The sequence below is a fragment of the Sander lucioperca genome, chromosome 22 (genome assembly GCF_008315115.2).
Source record: "Sander lucioperca isolate FBNREF2018 chromosome 22, SLUC_FBN_1.2, whole genome shotgun sequence".
NCBI classification, from domain to species: Eukaryota; Metazoa; Chordata; class Actinopteri; order Perciformes; family Percidae; genus Sander; species Sander lucioperca.
In genome coordinates this window covers 27,224,038-27,243,224 of record NC_050194.1, presented here as the reverse complement: position 1 = coordinate 27,243,224, position 19,187 = coordinate 27,224,038, and the positions used below count along the sequence as shown (strand labels likewise).

General features: G+C 41.4%; 1 protein-coding gene across 3 annotated transcripts in view; it reads left to right on the top strand.

Moving 5' to 3' along the window:
- LOC116067518 (1-phosphatidylinositol 4,5-bisphosphate phosphodiesterase delta-3-A-like) overlaps positions 1-19,187 on the top strand; it is a 42,402-nt gene that overhangs the window by 5,127 nt on the left and 18,088 nt on the right. For 2 of the 3 annotated variants that reach the window (XR_004896404.1, XM_031323988.2), the window contains exons 2-3: positions 8,562-8,617; positions 9,278-9,389. Coding sequence is in view for 2 of the 3 variants with exons in the window: in XM_031323988.2 (XP_031179848.1) it covers positions 8,562-8,617; positions 9,278-9,389 (168 nt within the window). In the remaining variant the exon portion in view is untranslated. The remainder of the gene's footprint in view (positions 1-8,561; positions 8,618-9,277; positions 9,390-19,187) is intronic. The other variant, XM_031323990.2, reaches the window with a different exon arrangement.

Genomic DNA, 19,187 nt, shown 5'->3' with positions numbered 1-19,187 from the left:
CCAAACATTTTGGCCCATCCCACATGGGGTTACAAGACACCACAAATTTACTTATTTAACAAACGTCTTCTTGTCGCATATACAAATCATTCGGAGAAATACATGAATACAAATATATACATATATATATATATATATATATATATATACATACACATTACATACAAACAACAAATCAAATCAAATCCTCATCTTCAGTTCATCTCGATAAAGAACTTTTTTCCTCTTCTCCCAAGCTTTCTCAAGATAACTGGCTAATTTATATGTTTCATATGTGAACAGCCATCTCAGTCTTTGAGCATCATCCATATTTACCAAATCAATCTCTGCTTTTATCTTACGAAACAAAAAATCACGCTGTTAACAATAAAAAGGACAGTAAAAAACAAAATGGAACTCATTTTCTATATCATTCAAACAACACATGGGACAGATAGAGGTAGCTAAAACACAAAATCATGTCTTTAAACTGCTTGTTTTGTTTTTTGGTAATAGTGAAACAATCCAAATGTATTCAGTATGACAAATTGCACTGAGTGGATAGTTTATTCACAATAAATAATTCACTGTTCCAAACTAAAAGAGCAATCACAATTCTAGTTTGTCAATTTTCTTTTGATTACTTGACCAGTAAGTGAACTACTAATCATTAATCACAACTGCCTTGCAATTTGAAAAACTCACAGGGTGGTAACAGGGCTCTCATCTACAGTAGCTGTACTGTCCAGACACGGGTGTATGTGTTTGTTCATTGTGGTTTTTATTCGTGACCTAGTTCTGGGTGTTGGCAGTCAGCTGTGTTTAAATTGTGTAATCTGCTGTGGATTAGTACAGAATTAAATCCTCTAATTTTAAATGACAAACACAGCTTTGTAGAGATTCCCCATTTCCAAAGGTGTTAGCCTAAACTGGGTCTCTGCTATTAATTTATTTGGCAACCAAACCAGTTCACCAAAGCTCTGACTGACAAGATTCAAAGAGTGATGTCCATTTTCTCATCTAACTGGAGGAACGAAAAGGAAGATGTAAATTTCCCCCAAATGTCAAACTGTTGATTTAAAATCCAACCATGGCATTACATTATGGGCTCAAACAACAATACTAAAGGGACAGATATGGAAATGCATGTGTAGCAAAATAGTAGAAGTTAACATATGATTTGTAACAATATTTGTAAATCTACCGTTTCATTTTTGTATGATTTTCTATTTTAGCGGCTTTATTTGAGTGACAAAAACATTCCAAAATAATTATGTAAATGCTTTCTTTACCCGAGCCGATGACCTTTATTGAGAAAGTTATTTAAGTGTCAGACAATGAATTAAGGCACTGACCGAGCACTTATCATCTCTCAGTGTGTGTGTGTGTGTGTGTGTGTGTGTGTGTGTGTCTGTGTGTGTGTGTGTGTGTGTGTGTGTGTGTGTGTGTGTGTGTCTGTCTGTGTGTGTTTGGCCTTTATCTTAACTCTCTCGATAGAGAATAAATATCACCACATTGTAGACGTGCAGTACAGCTGTTGTTGTTGCAGTTACTACTGTGTTGTATGCAGCAGTCTGTATGTATCATTAGTCATTAAAAATCAATTGCTGACATTAGGAGAAACTCATAAGAGGTAAAAACACACAGTTTCATCCCACCGGCTGAGTAAGACTGTTCTGTGGTGGTGGGTAGTGTATAGGCCTGTCACGATAACAAATTTTGCTGGACGATAAATTGTCCCAGAAATTATTGCGATAAACGATAATATTGTCGTTCTGAGACCATTTTCATCTCATATAATGATAATGGCATAATAACGCAGGTACACCTTTTCAAAGATCAATAAACTTTTATTTCTAAAGAATATTTAACACTGGAACTGGAAGACATTTTAAATATCCACAATATGTCTTTGATCTCCTTTAGTATGTCGTCTTTCACGCTGTTGTACAGTTGTGGAATTGCCGTTTGTGACCCGTATGTTCTCCCAGGCAATTCACAGCCTACTGGCTGTCAAATGTTTGCAGCATTCGTCGAGTGTTTGTGTGATAGACTACAGACTCTGTACTACATTTAACAATTATTTATTGAACACTAAATATTACATTTAAATAAAATATAATTAATAAATCATATCTATCTATATCTATGCTCTATCTTTCTCTGCTCCTCTGCTGTCTGCAGGTCAGAGCTTCGCGGGGGCGGGCCGACACCCACACACACCCACACCCACACACCCACACCCACACCCACACCCACACCCACACACACACACACACACACACACACACACACACACACACAAACACTGGCGCACACACCAGACGCCAGCCACCACGTCACTTCTGTTTACTGATAGCTATTGTTTACCTCAGGCTAATTAATTAGCTAGTAAGTGGTGATTTTTGGCAGCCAGCCTTCCAAAAGAAAGCACAATAAAATGAAATGTTAACCAATCATTAACCGTTGACCGACAAGCAGGTAACAGAGTCTCAGTTCACCGTCCGGGAGCCTCTGACATACTGACAGCTGTAGGCTTGTACCATTAATGCTCTGTGCATTGTCAGACACATGCAGCCACTTTCCTGAAACCGCTTGCGAGACTGACAAGTCCACAGCAGCGTGTATGTCCGAGCCTGTCTCCACCGCCTCCACCTGCAGGTTGACAACTGTGTGCTTTGGAATGAAAGGGAGAAAACAGGACGCCGAGCGAGTAACACGGCGGATATCACTCATATACTTTTATTTTTATTTTTTTGACAGCGCCTTAACTGCAAAGTGCTGTGGAAAAACCCTGCTCCAACAACTAGCGTTTTCTCTGTCTCTCTCTCTCCGCCAGGAGTCCCGCCTCCACACAAAGACCATGCGACTGACAAGAGGGTTCACTCCTCGTTACGCTAAGGAACCGAGAGTGGTCCTCCAGTCTCTTTGGTAGAGAGAGATAGAGAGAGAGAGAGAGAGAGAGAGAGAGAGAGAGACAAGGAAAACAAACTAAATTAAAGCTGCAAGCAGCGATGGACAGGCCCGAGCGCCTGTGCGCGTGTCGGGGTTACTGGCAGACGTCGCTCCTTGCGACCGTGCATTTGCGCGGCACAGACACTGCAAATCGTCACCAATGAAAAGGGAACTCCCCGCTGAGTTCAATGATACCTCACACAAGACAGGGCAAACCTTTACTAATTAAAAAGAAAGTCTCTGCTGAGTTCATTGATATCTCACATAAGACTCTACCTTAAACGAGTCGCCAGTTATGAAAGGGGGCGTGGCTTAAGCATAGGGGGGCGGGACAAACCATCACCAATGAAGAAGGAACTCTGCTGAGTTCAATGATACCTCACACAAGACTCTACCTTAAACGGTTGAAATGTTATGAAAGGGGGAGTGGCCTGAGTAAGTGGGCGTGGTTAAAGTATAGGGGTATCAGTATCACATGTAGACCACACATTATAAGTTTGATGTAAATCGGATGATGTTTGTCATATAAGGCTGATTTCCTATTGCCAGCGGGGTCGCTATGACCAAAAGTCAATATTAGCCTGTATATGTCCTCTGGCCGCAGTTCCTGTAACTCTTTCAGCTCCTACTTCAGGGCAGGGTCTTTTCTCTTTTCCCTTTTCAGCATATGAACCCAGGTCAACGAGGGTCGGGTTTCCGGTACAGACAGACCAACAACGGGACAATTTTAATAATTTTCGCCATCTTATTCATCACTAATTTCACTTCTGACAATGTTTTAGGCGAGAAATTAACTGTTTAGATTTCAAATATAGGCAGTCTTGCGAAAATTGATGCCGAATTGACAATTTGCTTCAAAGTTTTCGGAGTTGAGAAGCTCCATGAAGTGAGGCAACAGCCAGCAGGCGACAGCCAGCAGGCGCCTGCCCCGGCCGCTAGCTCGTCGCTCGGCCAGTCATGCTCAGAGACCTCGCTCAGAGAGCTGGAGGTCTCTCAGACCGCTCTCGTAAATAAGAGGCTTTTATTTCGCCGTTGACAGTTCATTTGTTAAATTTTTCATCACATGTCCATCATAAGATTAACGGGAACCTGTGGTTAACTGTCTTTTCGGAGTTAAACTCCACAAGCGTGTCCTGCGGCTCGCCGGCTGTCTCACACACACACACACACACACACACACACACACACACACACGTCCACAGCGCAGCAGGCAGAGGCGGGGGAGAGAGAGATACCCGTTTCTCTTCGGGAGACTTGTTGAAATTATGACAAATATGCTATATACATTAGATTTAGTATTTAGTTCATATTTTTTTGGGTGTATTTGTTTTCTGATTTTAACACTATAAAGACCGTTGCCGTGCTTGCATCACTCCCTTACCCCTCCTACTGGTCCCTATGGCCACTTCGCCAGTGCGAATGCAATTGGCTTTGGTTTTGGGGGAGAGTAGTTAGTAGATCTGTTTAGAAGTGGACTTTTCTACTTGGTCGTAAAGCGTCTATAGTACACTGTAGTTACAGCCACTTTCTCGTTCATCGCTAAACACTCAAAATGGCCGCCACGCCACAACCACACTGTTTGGCGAAAAGTTTTTCTTTTAATAGCTTTTCATCTTTAAGGTGTTGAGATGGTACAAACCACATTTGAAGTTGATCGGATGTAATCTCTAGGAGGAGTTTGTTAAAGTACGACATGTGGAAATGGCCAAAATCGCACTAATTTCGAACTTTGAATTCAAAATGGCGGACTTCCTTTTGGATTTAGGGTATGGCTCCAATGACGTTTCTTGTATGTGTACCAACTTTCGTGAGTCTACGTTAAACGTACTGCAGGGGCTCAATTTTTTTAAGTTTTTTTTTTGCGCGCCTATTCCCGAAACCCTTAAAATACGTACATTTTCACCCGACTTGATGAGGCCGCCAATTTTGGTGAGTTTTTGAATATGTTAAGCCCCTCAAAAAGGCAATTCATTTGCCGTAATAATAATAATTCCTTCAGTTTCAATAGGGCCTTCGCCGCTGTCGGCGCTCGGGCCCTAATTATTTTAAATTATCGAGCTCTTTTTTTTTATCGTGCAATTAAATGATTTATTGACTATCGCGACAGACCTAGTAGTGTAGATGTTGTTTTGAGGTCAATCACTTTAAAGAGGTCAATCGGTTATTTTGTGACACTTCCTCCTCTCACACAGGCACACACACAGACACACACACACACACACACACACACACACAAACACACACACACACACACACACACGCAAACTGAATTCCCCCAATGCTGCAACCTTGCTCTTCTCATTTACAGTAGCTCAACGCTGTACACGGGGAAGTGTGTGTGTGTGTCCCCGCATCGTGTGTGTTTTTCCAGTATCAAGACGCCTTTGTGAGTGTAGTGACCCAGCCCTTTCCAAACCACAGTGAGACTTCTGTTTCAGCTGCTGAGTCCTGCTTACTCAGCTTCAGACTCAGCAGTATTTGTGAAGGAGAGATTAAACGCAGCGTCACACCAGTTCTGTAGTTTTCTTTTTGCAGTGGAAATAGCCTTTTTGCTAGAAAATCTAATTAGTTCAGTTCAATCTTTAAAAGAAAAAGACAAACATTGCACTTTTTAATTCAAGACAGCTCTACCAATTTTCCCACACAGGTGCGAACGGTATAATCAATTATAACTTACTATTGTTATTCTGTCGGCTCTGTGGTTTCAGGGTTGCAAGCTACCGAAGATCGAAGGCAACCTGCCGCAAACTATCTTGCATGAAAGAGAAAGTATCATTAGTAAAAGAGAGGCTTTGTTTAAAGTGGCTGTACTTGATATTCAGAACATTAAAGATGCAGTAGGTAAGACTTATAAAACTAACTTTCTGTCATATTTGCTGAAACTGACCCTATGTTCCAGTAGAACTGCATGAAGCAGGTAATTTAAAAAAAAAAATCCGGCTCCTCTGGCTCCACCTACAGCCTGTAGTGAGATTTGCAAAAATCCACAGCTCCCTGTTCAGATGACCAATCAGGGCCAGAGGGGGTGTCTAACTGCGTGTCAATCACGCATGCACACGCATTCATTCTCCCTTGTGGGGGGAGGGGCTTAGGAGACCGTTTTGGGCTTTAGCGGAAAGGGGGGAGGGACTGAGAAGTTGTCGATGTTCAAATTCTTTGGCTAAGTCCTGGATCTTCACAATCCTACCTACAGCACCTTTAATATAGCAGTAACTTAATATTTTCTATGTAAAGATCAGGTGTAGTAATGGCGCCCTTTCCCACTGACCCGCCGGAACAGCACTGCAGTACCGTGAGCCGCCGAGAGATAAATCGTGGTCTGAGCGAGGCAAAGGTCCTGAAAGATACATGTGCGCGTTTTCTCTCATGTGCTTTGTGTTTTCTTTTATGACACAAATACATTTTCAAACAGCACCCTCTTTCACACTTTGACTCTCACAAATACACTCAATAAAATCTATTGAAAGGCAAATTATCACATGTACAGGCGATAATGTGAAAACCATTCTCCAGTCTTAAAATATGTCATTTTATTTGTTTTAATCCAAAACCATCTAGCGACCCACAGAAATGATCTCGTGACCCCCTTCGTTACTCCACGTCCCCAAATTAAACATATGCTGCTTTAACAATTTTAATGTTATACGTTTATTATAAATGCTAAAGCCTTTTTTTCTTTATGCTAAACTAAGCTAATTGCTTTCTGGCTTGGATAAATATGAGCGTGATATTGATCTTTTTTATCTGACTCTCACAAGAAAGCAAATAAGTGTATCTCCCAAAAATGTTGACTTAATAACATAAAGAATGTGTATGTATGCAGTTTAAGATTGATTTTAAGAAAATGACTCTATACATTCTTTAAAAAAAAAAGACCAAAAATTAAAATGTGTTTCATGCACTTCATTTTGCTTATGTCATTTATTGATTGACTAAAGGACAAATTTGGCGCAAAATGAACCTAGGGGTTAATAACACACGTGTACCGAGTCGACCATTCTCTGGGATATGTTTTCATGCTAATCGAATGTGACCAGTTTTAGCGCAAACCGCTAATTAGCTTATAACGCTAGTGGTCAGGGCACTGGTAAAGTAAAAAGAAATCTCTATTTCTACACCACTAACAAGGCTCTAAATAGCACCACACTTCCACGGTAGCATAATGAGGGTCCCTACATGTAAACCGAAGCATTGAGAACTTTTTAAGTGTACAGACAGTTTATTAATTATTAATTAAGTTTATAAAGACTGTACCATTTACGTATACAGGCGGGCGCCATCTTGTGAAAACAGTCACAACCAGTCGAACGACGAACCTTACGTCCCCTTCCTCTTTCTTTGTGTTGGCGTTCTAACCTCTGGTGGATTTCTGAGGACTATGGTTAACTGCTCCTCAGATCTCTGCAGGGTAAATCCAGACAGCTAGCTAGACTATCTGTCCAATCTGAGTTTTCTGTTGCACGACTAAAACTACTTTTGAACGTACACGTTCCACCAAAACAAGTTCCTTCCCGAGACTATTTAGCAGAGGCGCTGTGGCTCCATTTGGCGCCTAGTGCCGCCCAAGACGATTGTGATTGGTTTAAAAAAATGCCAATAAACCAGAGTATGTTTTTCCCATCCCGGAATGGACTAGCCAGACCTTCCTCCGCAGCGCTGTGGAGGAAGGTCTGGCATTGTGAGATTAGACTGGGAGTATACAAAGGAGCGTTTAACTACTTTGGAGGGAAGTGTCAGAGATGAGCAGTTGTCATTTACTATTCATACACAAATTATAGCTTCACATAGGCTATTGCTTGCAAATGAATGTGTGTATCACAAAATCTCCTCAGGCTGAATTTCAGCCACATTCAGCTGAAGTGTCATCTTTGTGACAAATGAGGCCAAAAGCTCTTAGCTAACTGGAATTCTTCTCCTCTGTTTGACCTCATCGCCATCTCTCATTCATCTTCTCTCTACTTTTCTCTTCGCAATATTAAGTCCTTCTGTCTTTCTTTACGTCTCCGTCGGTGTCCATACCTTCTCATCTCTAGCCACACCCAACGGCTGGTTCAGCACCAAAATCTCAGGATTACAGAGCTCCCATATGAGCCGCTGTGGTCCAACTGATGTATACACTAACGTCTAATTCTGACTATGCTCTGCCCTTCTATTTTCATCCTCCCTTCTCTCTCTCTTTACCCTGCCTTCTTTCAGTGCTACTGATTTATCAGGGTCCTGTGCATACTTACTGCCATCCTCAGGATCCGAATCAGAAAAGCGTTTATTGCCACAATAAGTTACACTTCTGTGAAATGTGCCTTGGTGAATGGTGCAAGCATAAACAAACAAACTAAGATATTCAACATTCACATGAAATAAACAACAAATACAGAAACAAATATATACAAACAAAATAACAAGAGGCTGAATGGTTTGAGTGCAGAATGTGCATATAATATATAATATGTGTATGGGCATATGTATAGTCCAGGACGTTGGTTAATGCAAAGTGTAGTGACTGGGGGGGGGGTTAAGAGTCTGTGTCAGTGGGGGGTCCGTGTCCTTAACATCCTGTACACAATCAAATTATGTTTTTATGACATCATATCTGTCTTTCTTCATCTTTTTGTCTGCTTGCTTTCTAGCAGTGCAGGAGGATGAAGATGTGAAGCGGATGTTGCAGGGCTCCAGTATGGTAAAGGTAAAGGCATTACTAATTATAAACTAGTAGTTGTTCATTGTTAGGGATCAGTCAGTGACTTCAACTTCAACTTGATTTGTGTCCCCGAGGGGCTAGTGGGTGTAAATTGGGAGTAGAGTAAGCCTGAACAACAGTTTAAACTAGAACACAATCATTACAGCATGAGAACAAATAAATACAAGTACAAGGTATATGGGTAGCAGCGTCAAAGTAGCCTACACAGGGTAGGAAAAGTGCATGTCAGCCTAACAACGACAACAGCATCCATTACATTACATCACCAACCCTTTTTGTCAACGTCTCTGACGTCCTCAACACATAGTCAACGGACTAGAATATATAACCAACCAAGAAATAAAGAAAGAAATAAAGTAGCCACTGAGTTCAAGTATGACACCTCCCCTGACCCGTATTCATGAGGGAAATGGCTGCAGGTATAAAGGAGTAGTTATACCTGTTACTCCTGACAGGTGGACATCTAAGACGGGAGCCTGAGGGCAAGAACTGAAATTCAGAGAAAAAGGGGTGGGAGTGAATAGCATTTGCTTTCTTAACTATCTGTGTATAGAACAGGTCTGATAATGTGCACTGTTGAACTCCCAATGTCTTGTTACTCATCTCACAATGAGATTTCATGGATTCATTTCATCATATGTACAGGTCCGCTCGCCTCGCTGGCAGAAGCGACGAACTCTGAAGCTGATGGAAGACGGTGTCACTGTGTGGTGTCAGTCCCACAAAACCTCCAGCTGGGCCAAGGAGCAACAATCCTGTAAGTGTGTGTGTGTGTGTGTGTGTGTGTGTGTGTGTGTGCGGGCGTGCATGGGTTTGTTTCACCATAGTCCCTAGTCTCGCATTGATAGACCTTCCTCCACAGCACTGCAGAGGAAGGTCTGAGGAGGGTCTGGGTAGTCCACACAGCATCCTGGGATGGGAGGAAAACATGCTCTGGTTTACTAACATTTCTTTAAACCAATCACAATCGTCTTGGGCGGTGTTAAGCTCCGCACGGCACCACTGCTTAATAGCCTCAGGAAGGAACTTGTTTTGGTGGAACATGTGTACGTTCAAAAGTAGTTTTAGTCGTGCAACAGAAAACTCCGATTGGACAGATAGTCTAGCTAGCTGTCTGGATTTACCCTGCAGAGATCTGAGGAGCAGTTAACCATAGTCCTCAGAAATCCACCAGAGGTTAGAACGGCAACACAAAGAAAGAGGAAGGGGACAGACGTGTGTCTGTGTGTGTGTGTGTGTGTGTGTATATGCGTGCGTGCGTGCGTGCATGCGTGCGCATTGTTTATATAAATCAGAATCAATTTGTTGATGCATAGGAATTTGACAGCGCTCATTGCACGTGATTGCAAAAACATACGACCAAACAAGTACGATGTGCAGGATACAAGGCAGAGGACATTTTACACAGAACGAGTGGACATCGTCATGACACCGACAGATTAACAGAGGAAGACAATTTATGAAAGGGAACGATTTTTACAGACTTTGTATATCTATGAGGTGCCATTTTAGGAATTCCAGTGATTTGACACATCATACACATGACTGTCTAAGCTACCCCACCCAGAGGTTAAGAAACATCTCCAAGTGATGATTAGTAACAAGCAGCTCGGTGCTCTGAATGGGCGTGTAAGGTGAAACATGGCTGTACAGTATCTATTTTTGTTCACTTTAAATGCTACTTACTGCTCTGTACAGACATAGACTTGCTCACACAGCTACTCCCTCTCTTTTCCACTATCTGACGGTCACACACGGTGCCTTGATTACAGAGCTCAACTATTTTCGGTAAATGGCAGCCGATCCTGCTGTGGTTCAAACAATAAGATTATAGGACATTATATGGTGGTGGGAGTCTGCCCTGGATCCTGTGGTTTGGTGCTATACAGTTACCATACGACTCAACCACTACGTTAGCCTCCCAAATACATTACAAGGCCTTTAATTGCCACAAGACTAGATGTGCTTGTGATGTGGCCCAGTGTATGTGTGTGTGTGTGTGTGTGTGTGTGTGTGTGTGTGTGTGCGTGTGTCTGTGTGATGCATCTCATGACACCTTGGATCATTACAGGTGTGTCTCTTCTATAACATCTATCTTCTGAATACTGTGATGTGTTGGTTCATGTATTGTATTTAATGCTCCTTTGATCCATACCTGCTTCTCAAAACTCCTAACTGGACTTGACATGTGGATATGAGAAAGTGGAAGCTTTTCAGCCGCACCCAGTAAATTATCCTACTCATTTTAGATCCAATGTGTTTGCAATGACGGGACTGGGTAGTCTGGTGCAGTAGTTCCAAAGCTTTTTGTCTTGTGACCCTTTAAAATGAAGTAAGGTCTCAAACCCCTAATCCCAGGTTAGTGCCTGCACGTGGACATAAATTGAGAGCAGTCCAACCAGCAAACCTTTTAAAAACTTTGGAGGCGACAGAGGTGACAGTATCCAGTATTAAAGGTGCTCTAAGCGATGTTGGGTGACGTTACTTCTTGTTGACGTTCAAAGTATTGTCAAACAAAACAAGACTAGCTCACCCTTCCCTCCTCCTCATCTCGTCCCCTCCCCCTCCCTTCGGTGCTTCCGCGCACTAACCCCCCCAACCCCCAACCCCAAAATCCTTCTTGTCGGTTATTGTCTGGAACACTGGAACACTGTTTGTTATGTTTGGTGGTGCAGGTTGGCCGGTTTGTTTTTGTTGGTGTTTGTGGAGCGTGGGCTGTCTACAGAGACCACGTTTTTTTTTTTTTACAGTGTGTTCAGGGGACAGTTTTACTGCACTACATTTATTTTACAGTTTAAGTCACTTTGCAAATTACAATTTTACATAAAATGACACGATTAGCTTCTAAAATTCAATGCATTATTCAAGATTAAACCAGTGGTTAGAGCCCCATATAAAATCTTTTAGCAGTTCCACCAAAAAGAAATTCCCCCTCTCAATCTCACAGGGTTTCATTTAATACTTCAATTCCATTCAGTATTTTACAAAAAACAAATTGTTTATATAATAAATAACTAATGCAAAATGATGTCACAGAACTTTGTTATTTACTCTTTCCTCTCCCATTAATGATCTCCTCAGTTATACATTCTGATGGGTCACAGATTTCTTTGTACCACCGGATAAGCCTGTGTTAGTGTATCCAGCCTTTTGAGCCAGGTAAAAGGTAGCAGGAGATTTCTTTATATAGGCCTACTTGTATTTTAATGTTATTTTAGAAGTTATCTGCTGTAGTTATGGCTGATACTGGGGCAGGACCATCACAGGAAAGAAGGAAATTAAGGGAAAGTGAAAGACAAAATGCGACAACGCGAGTCACACTCGACTGGGATATCAACAGATGGAGACAAATACGGGATTATAAATGATTCAAAACTGACCCCAATTTGGCCCTCAGGTATGTAATATGTCTATTTCATTCATAAAATAACTTTACACTGCGCGATGTGGTTGTAGGTCAGTAGCCAACATTAAATTACGTCCCCCTTCCATTTAGTGCAGACATTTTATTCCTTTTACTCCGTGTTTGTGTTGGCCTACTATTTTCTTTTCCGTTGTCCCCCTGTAACGTTACTTGTGTAAAGTGTCCGTGGGTTTCATGAAATGCATCTGTAACTTATTCTCTTATAGTAAATGAATGATTTTCTGTCTGAGCAAAACAACAAATTCATCGCAACTAAATGACCTCCCGGTAATGCTAACTCAGTAATCTACAGTGGGCAATACATCACCGTAAAGATAACAGCAGGTGTGGTAGAAACTAGTGGTGTGCGATACTGCAATATTTGGTTGATATAATGATGAATAATTGATCCGATACCAAGTAAATACAGCGCCAGTATCGCCGATACCAATACAATACCGATACTTTTTAATAATTAAGGTGGATGCATCATCAAATTGCTAAATCTGAATGAATTTCCATGACCTTTAAGTGGTTTTGTGATTTTTCCTTTGGATTATTAATTAAGTTAAAACCCAGGAAAGAATTTTCATATGCATGTATACATTTGTTGTGTTACCACTGTATCTTACAGCCTTTTTACAAATTTTTGGCCTGAAAATCTAGCCACACGTCCTGCTTGTGTGTTTGTGCTGCTGGCCGCCGCCGGGCCTGGCTGCTTGCTTGCTTGTTTGCCTGGCGCCGCTGAGTTACGTGACGGTACAACATCTAATCACAAGAGGGGGGAAGAGGAGCAAAGTGTGCCTGCTCCGCGCTGTGACAGGACTTGACCACTTAAGCAGTGGCACTTACACAGACAGACAGCCAGGTCGCCTCTCTGATGAAACCGCAGCAGTGCATACTGGAGAGAAACTAAAACTAAAGTATTGATCTCATTACACTGGTATTGATCAATATCAATACCAACGTTGGTATCGATATTATCGATATTTGGATTGATCAGCCCACCACTTGTAAAAACACTACAGGCCCTATTTTAACGATCTAAGCGCACGGCGTGAGGCGCCTGGTGCAGGTGCGTTTAGGGCGTGTCCAAATCCACTTTTGCTAGTTTGATGGCGAATAAAAGGGTCCGTGTGCCGGGCGCATGGTTCTAAAGGGTTGTACTTAGTGTCTTCATTAATCAGAGGTGTGTTTTGGGCGTAACATGCAATCAACCAATCAGAGATCATCTCCCATTCCCTTTAAAAGCCAGGCGCGTTTGGACCTTGGAGCATTGCTATTATGATGGAGGATTAGCACCGTAATATTTTTATTTGTAATCTTCTGCATGTGTGTGTGCTGCTGTGCGTCCCTGTGTGTGTAACAAGCATAGTGTGTGCGCGCTGTGCACAAGTCTAGGAGCATTTTACTAATGCTCTGTTAAAATAACAATGAAATGCTGCGTTATTGACTTTAGACCAGGTTTTTGTTGCGTCGGTCTTAAAATAGCAAAGACACTTGCATCAGGCTTTGCGCTGCGCTGTGCTGCGCCGGGTGCAAGATAGGACCCTACAGCTTTTGTCCAAAGCAGCTGCTAGAATCAACACAAACTGAAAGTTACATATAGCCACTTTAAGGAAAGGATCGGAATACTTCTTCCACCACTGGTTATGCGTATAATGGGATGCTTGTGGAAATGTTTGGAGCCTGATGGACATCAAATGTTTGGAGAGCAAAAGCTAATGTGCAGACTGCTTTTATTAATGTTGTAGAGATCATGGTGTATGTACTGAATACTGAAAACTGTCTGTGTATTGTCAGGTAAATACAGTGAACAAGGCTTTGCTCTCAGACTGTGTGTAGTTTCTGGTCCAAACCACACGCAAATAGAGATCGACAAACACCAGCTGACGTTTAAGTCAATAGTGATGTTTCATTTGGTTTATTCAAATCCATTAGAGTGGGATGTGATTGTTAAAGGAGGCTACATATATAAACACAAGCATATGGAAATGAGCGTCAGAGTGTGCCGGACGGACAAACAGGTTGAAAATAACACACAAACAGCTGTTTGTGAGGGAAACACTTGGGGAAACCTTACTTGGTATGTGTGTGTGACAAACAGCTTACCTCTCCACTGAAGTTGTTTGTGTCTAAGTTGAGTAGAAAATTAAAATCAACAGGGCAGCACTGTCAGGGGTGTTTGTTGTCAAGTCAGTATTGGCACTGTCTCCAGACACATTCAATATCCTGCAGAAATACAGTACAAGCTGCTATTTCAGCATTCAGGGGTTTTTACAAGAAACATTATACTGTAGAAAGTAGTGTGACAAATACTAGAAACCCAGAAAAACTGGAAAGTCTGTGGAATTGCAACCTGATAGGCACGATTAGTCAAACAAAAGTAAATAAATGAATATATTATTGTGTGTGTGTGTTTGCGTATGTGCATGCGTGTTTAAATCTTTGTGTTTAAGTGACTCAGAATTAATGACCACCTTAAAAACACACTACACAGAGGCCCAACTAAAGAACAATAGCATGAAAGAGAAAAGAGAGTTGTGTGCTGCCTTTGGTGCCAAACATAAGTAAATAAAGGAATAGAGCCATATTAGTGTGTGTGTGTGTGTGTGTGTGTGTGTGTGTGTGTGTGTGTGTGTGTGTGTGTGTGTGTGTGTGTGTGTTTGCGTGTCTGCTTGCGTGTTTAAATCTTTGTGTGTTTAAGTGACTCAGAATGAATGACCACCTTAAAAACACACTACACAGAGGCCTACGTATAGAATAATAGCATGAAAGAGAAAAGAGAGTCGTTGTGCGCTGCCTTTGTTGGTAATGCAGAGAATGAGAGATGGGAACTGTGGGTAGACTGTGAATGTGTGTTACAAAATGTGAGTTTGAGTCTGTAAGTGAATGTCCCAAAGAGAAAGATCAAAAGCCTCAGCTGTGATTGTGTAATGCATTTATTCAAGCATGGAGAGGCACCGTAGTGAGACTAAGGGCCCTATTTTAACAATCTAAGAGCACGGCGTGAAGCGCCTGGTGCAGGTGCGTTTAGGGCGTGTCCAAATCCACTTTTGCTAGTTTGACGGTGGAAAAAAGGGTCCGTGCGTCGGGCGCATGGTTCTAAAGGGTTGTACTTAGTGTCTTCATTAATCAGAGGGGTGTTTTGGGCGTAACATGCAATAAACCAATCAGAGGGTCATCTCCCATTCCCTTTAAAAGCCAGGCGCGTTTGGACCTTTAATTTAATTAATAGCATTGCTATTATGAAAGCGGATTTGCACCCTGTGTGCTGCTGTGCATCCCTGTGTGTAACAAGCATAGTGTGCGCGCGCTGTGCACGAGCCTAGGCACATTTTACTAATGTAAGACCAGCACGTCCATGGGCCACAGATGGGTGCAGGTGCATTTGCTATTGCTGGAGGGGGAAGTGATAACTGCGTCGGTCTTAAAATAGCAAAGACACTTGCGTCGGGCTTTGTGCTGTGCCGGGGGCAAGATAGGGCCCTAAAGGTTCTCCTTTCTCTCACTATTTCTCCTCCAGTGATGTTAGGCTTGGGTTATGCTAGAATAAAACTACTTTAGGTCAGAAGGTTCAAGTGTTCAAGCTGTTCCAAACAGCCACACTTTTCTTTCTCTCCTCAACACAGCTGGCCAATCCCTGCATGGAGTGGGTGTGGATGTATGAAAGTATGAAAAAGGATGAAATGAAGATCATAAAGGTACCTTAAAGGTGCCAGTATACTCCGTCAGAACAACTGAACAACTTTCCAAAACTGACAAGCCTACATTCTCATCCACTGGTGGGAAACTTAGCTGGGTTTGAACTTCTCTCTCTAGCTCTCTTTTTTATTCTTTACACAACTATTTCTGTCACCTTTCACCTGTGCAGCCAACTACAAAACTATATGAAAGCCTTCCAGGAGAAACTGCCTGAACATTTGTACAGTTATGCCCATATTTAAACAATATTGTGTCTCTCCTCTCTGTGTGACGGCCAGCTTTCCACTCTACCTTCAAGTGTAGCCGTCCAAAACAACTATAAACACTTTTGCCGTCTGACGTGGTCAGACAACACATTATGATCTAGGTCCTTTCTAGCACAACCCAGCCCTCTAACTCATTCGTTCAAACGTCATGGGTAGAAAATAAATATTCAAAGTGTTTGAATTTCAAAATCTACAATCTAAATGCAACCAGTCTATATCGATGACGTTTCATTTCCGGGATTGTTCAGGTGCCGCCGGAAATTACGCCTGATGTCCCTTATTTTTGGCCTGATGTCCGTCACCTTCCTCTGTCTTTGTGTTGGCATTCTAACCTCCGGTGGATTTCTGAGGACTAGGGTTAACTGCTCCTCAGATCTCTGCAGGGTAAATCCAGACAGCTAGCTAGACTATCTGTCCAATCTGAGTTTTCTGTTGCACGACTAAAACTACTTTTGAACGTACACACGTTCCACCAAAACAAGTTCCTTCCTGAGACTATTTTGCAGAGGCACCGTGGCTCTGTCCAGCGCTTAGCACCGCCCAAGACGATTGTGATTGGTTTAAAGAAATGCCAATAAACCAGAGCGTGTTTTTCTCCTATTGCAGAATGCTGTGTGGACTAGCCAGACCTTCCTCCGCAGCGATGTGCTTGGTTTGTGTGTGTGACAAACAGCTTACCTCTCCACTGAAGTTGTTTGTGTCTAAGTTGAGTAGAAAATTAAAATCAAGAGAGACACATTCAATATCCTGCAGAAATATAGTACAAGCTGCTATTTCAGCATTCAGGGGTTTTTACAAGAAAAGCCAACATGTCTTGGAGCCTGTTCTAACACAAGCCACCTTGTAATGCATGACTTAGTATATTTTGATACTACACAAAATCCAAACTGAAATCCAACTTTTTTTGATTGGTTTATATATATATATATATATATATATATATATATATATATATATATATATATATATATGTATATGTAGAAAGTAGTGTGACAAATACTAGCAGTACATAGATACCCAGGAAAACTGGAAAGTCTGTGGAATTATAACCTGATAGGCACGATTAGTCTAACAAAAGTAAATAAATGAATAGAGCCATATTTGTGTGTGTGTGTGTGTGTGTGTGCGTGCGTGTGGTTGTGTGTGTGTGTGTGTGTGTGTGTTTGCATGTGTGCGTGTGTGCTTGCGTGTTTAAATCTTTGTGTTTAAATGACTCAGAATGAATGACCACCTTAAAACACACTACACAGAGGCCTAAGTATAGAATAATAGCATGAAAGAGAAAAGAGAGTTGTTGTGCGCTGCCTTTATTGCCAGAATGTAGACTGTGCACAGAGTAAAATGAATATATAATATTATTATTATTTGTCTCATGTTGTATTTTACTACTATTACTAAAGTACTGTTAATTGATAATGCAGAGAATGAGAGATGGGAACTCTGGGTAGACCGTCAATGTGTGTTACAAAATGTAAGTGAATGTCACAAAGAGAAAGATCAAAAGCCTCAGCTGTGATTGCTCGGCGGCTGAAGTGAGGCATTCAGGCAACGAGTGGAGCAACAGCCTACTCAAGACACATGGTGTTAGTGCAGTCGTATGACACCACACAGGAACATACAAAGACTTTACTGATGAACAGATGGACATTGCTGGCCACACTTGCATATGTGACAGTGTATCTCACGCTCATGCATTACGCTCAAGAGTGTAACTTTGGGTTGAAAAGTGGGGGGGTCACAAAACAGGGTTCTCGGGGTCTTCTGCCTGAGAAAAAGTTTCCGATTTGAATCTCATTTCCTGCATTTCTACATCCATTTATAGGGACTATGGTGATACAAAGTCCAGGAAATAATTCAGTTGATCATAATGCTAAATTCTTCTAGAAGAAATGGTACTAAACTATGTATAAGAAAAATATATTTTACTTTCTTTATTGTTTAAAGGTCCAGTGTGTAATGTGTTTAGTTGTTAATTATCAAAATCTGTGTTGCCTGTTCACAAACTTGTCCTTTTTCATGAATATTTACCTCCACCATCAATTCCAAGTATTCCTTTTGGCTTGAAATGTTACAACATGCATTAGCATGAACCGGGGTAGACGCTCCATATTCATGCTCCATCTTGAAATACATTAGCCGGTAAGGGACATACAGGACATACTGCTTGGCCTTTCACGTTTTCTCTGTCACATGATAAACTCACAGGTGCTGCTAATGCTGCTAATGGGTATCGTAGCTTCCTGAAGAAGGAAACATGGAGGACTACACATATTCAAAATCCAAATTTCACTGTCTCATTCTGTGTTGCTATAGTAACTACTTCTTTATTGATAGTACAGACCAGATAGTACAGACCCCACATCAATTAAATGATAGTTTGCCATTTGCAAAGGTTGTTCCCAGAAGAATAGCTTCTTAATTACCATGTTTGTTGTTGTGGTCTCTTTTTGGCATATTTCCATTGTGATAACAGATGTTAAGGATCGATACGAAACAATACCTCAGAAAAACTGAGCAATAAACCAGTGAAACAACAACACGGCACTCATGACTTCCTCTTGGAGTGAATATACAATAGGTGGATGGATGGATGGATGGATGGATGGATGGATGGATGGATGGATGGATGGATGGATGGATAGATAGATAGATAGTAGAGCTGGGCAATATATCGATATTATATCGATATTGTGATATGAGACTAGATATCGTCTTAGATTTCGTAATATGGCATAACTGTTGTCTTTTCCTGGTTTTAAAGGCTGCATTACAGTAAAGTGATGTCATTTTCTGAACTTACCAGACTGTTGTAACTGTGCTATTATTTCCCTTTACCCACTTAGTCATTATACCCACATTACTGATGATTATTTATCAAAGATCTCATTGTGTAAATATTTTGTTAAAGCACCAATAGTCAACACTACAATATCGTTGCGGTATCGATATCAAGGTATTTGGTCAAAAATATCGTGATATTTGATTTTCTCCATATTGCCCAGCCCTAATAGATGGATAGATGGATGGATGGATGGATGGATGGATGGATGGATGGATGGATGGATGGATAGATGGATAGATAGATAGATAGATAGATGGATGGATGGATGGATGGATGGATGGATGGATGGATGGATGGATGGATGGAGTTTTATTGATCCCAAATTGGGAAATTACTCTG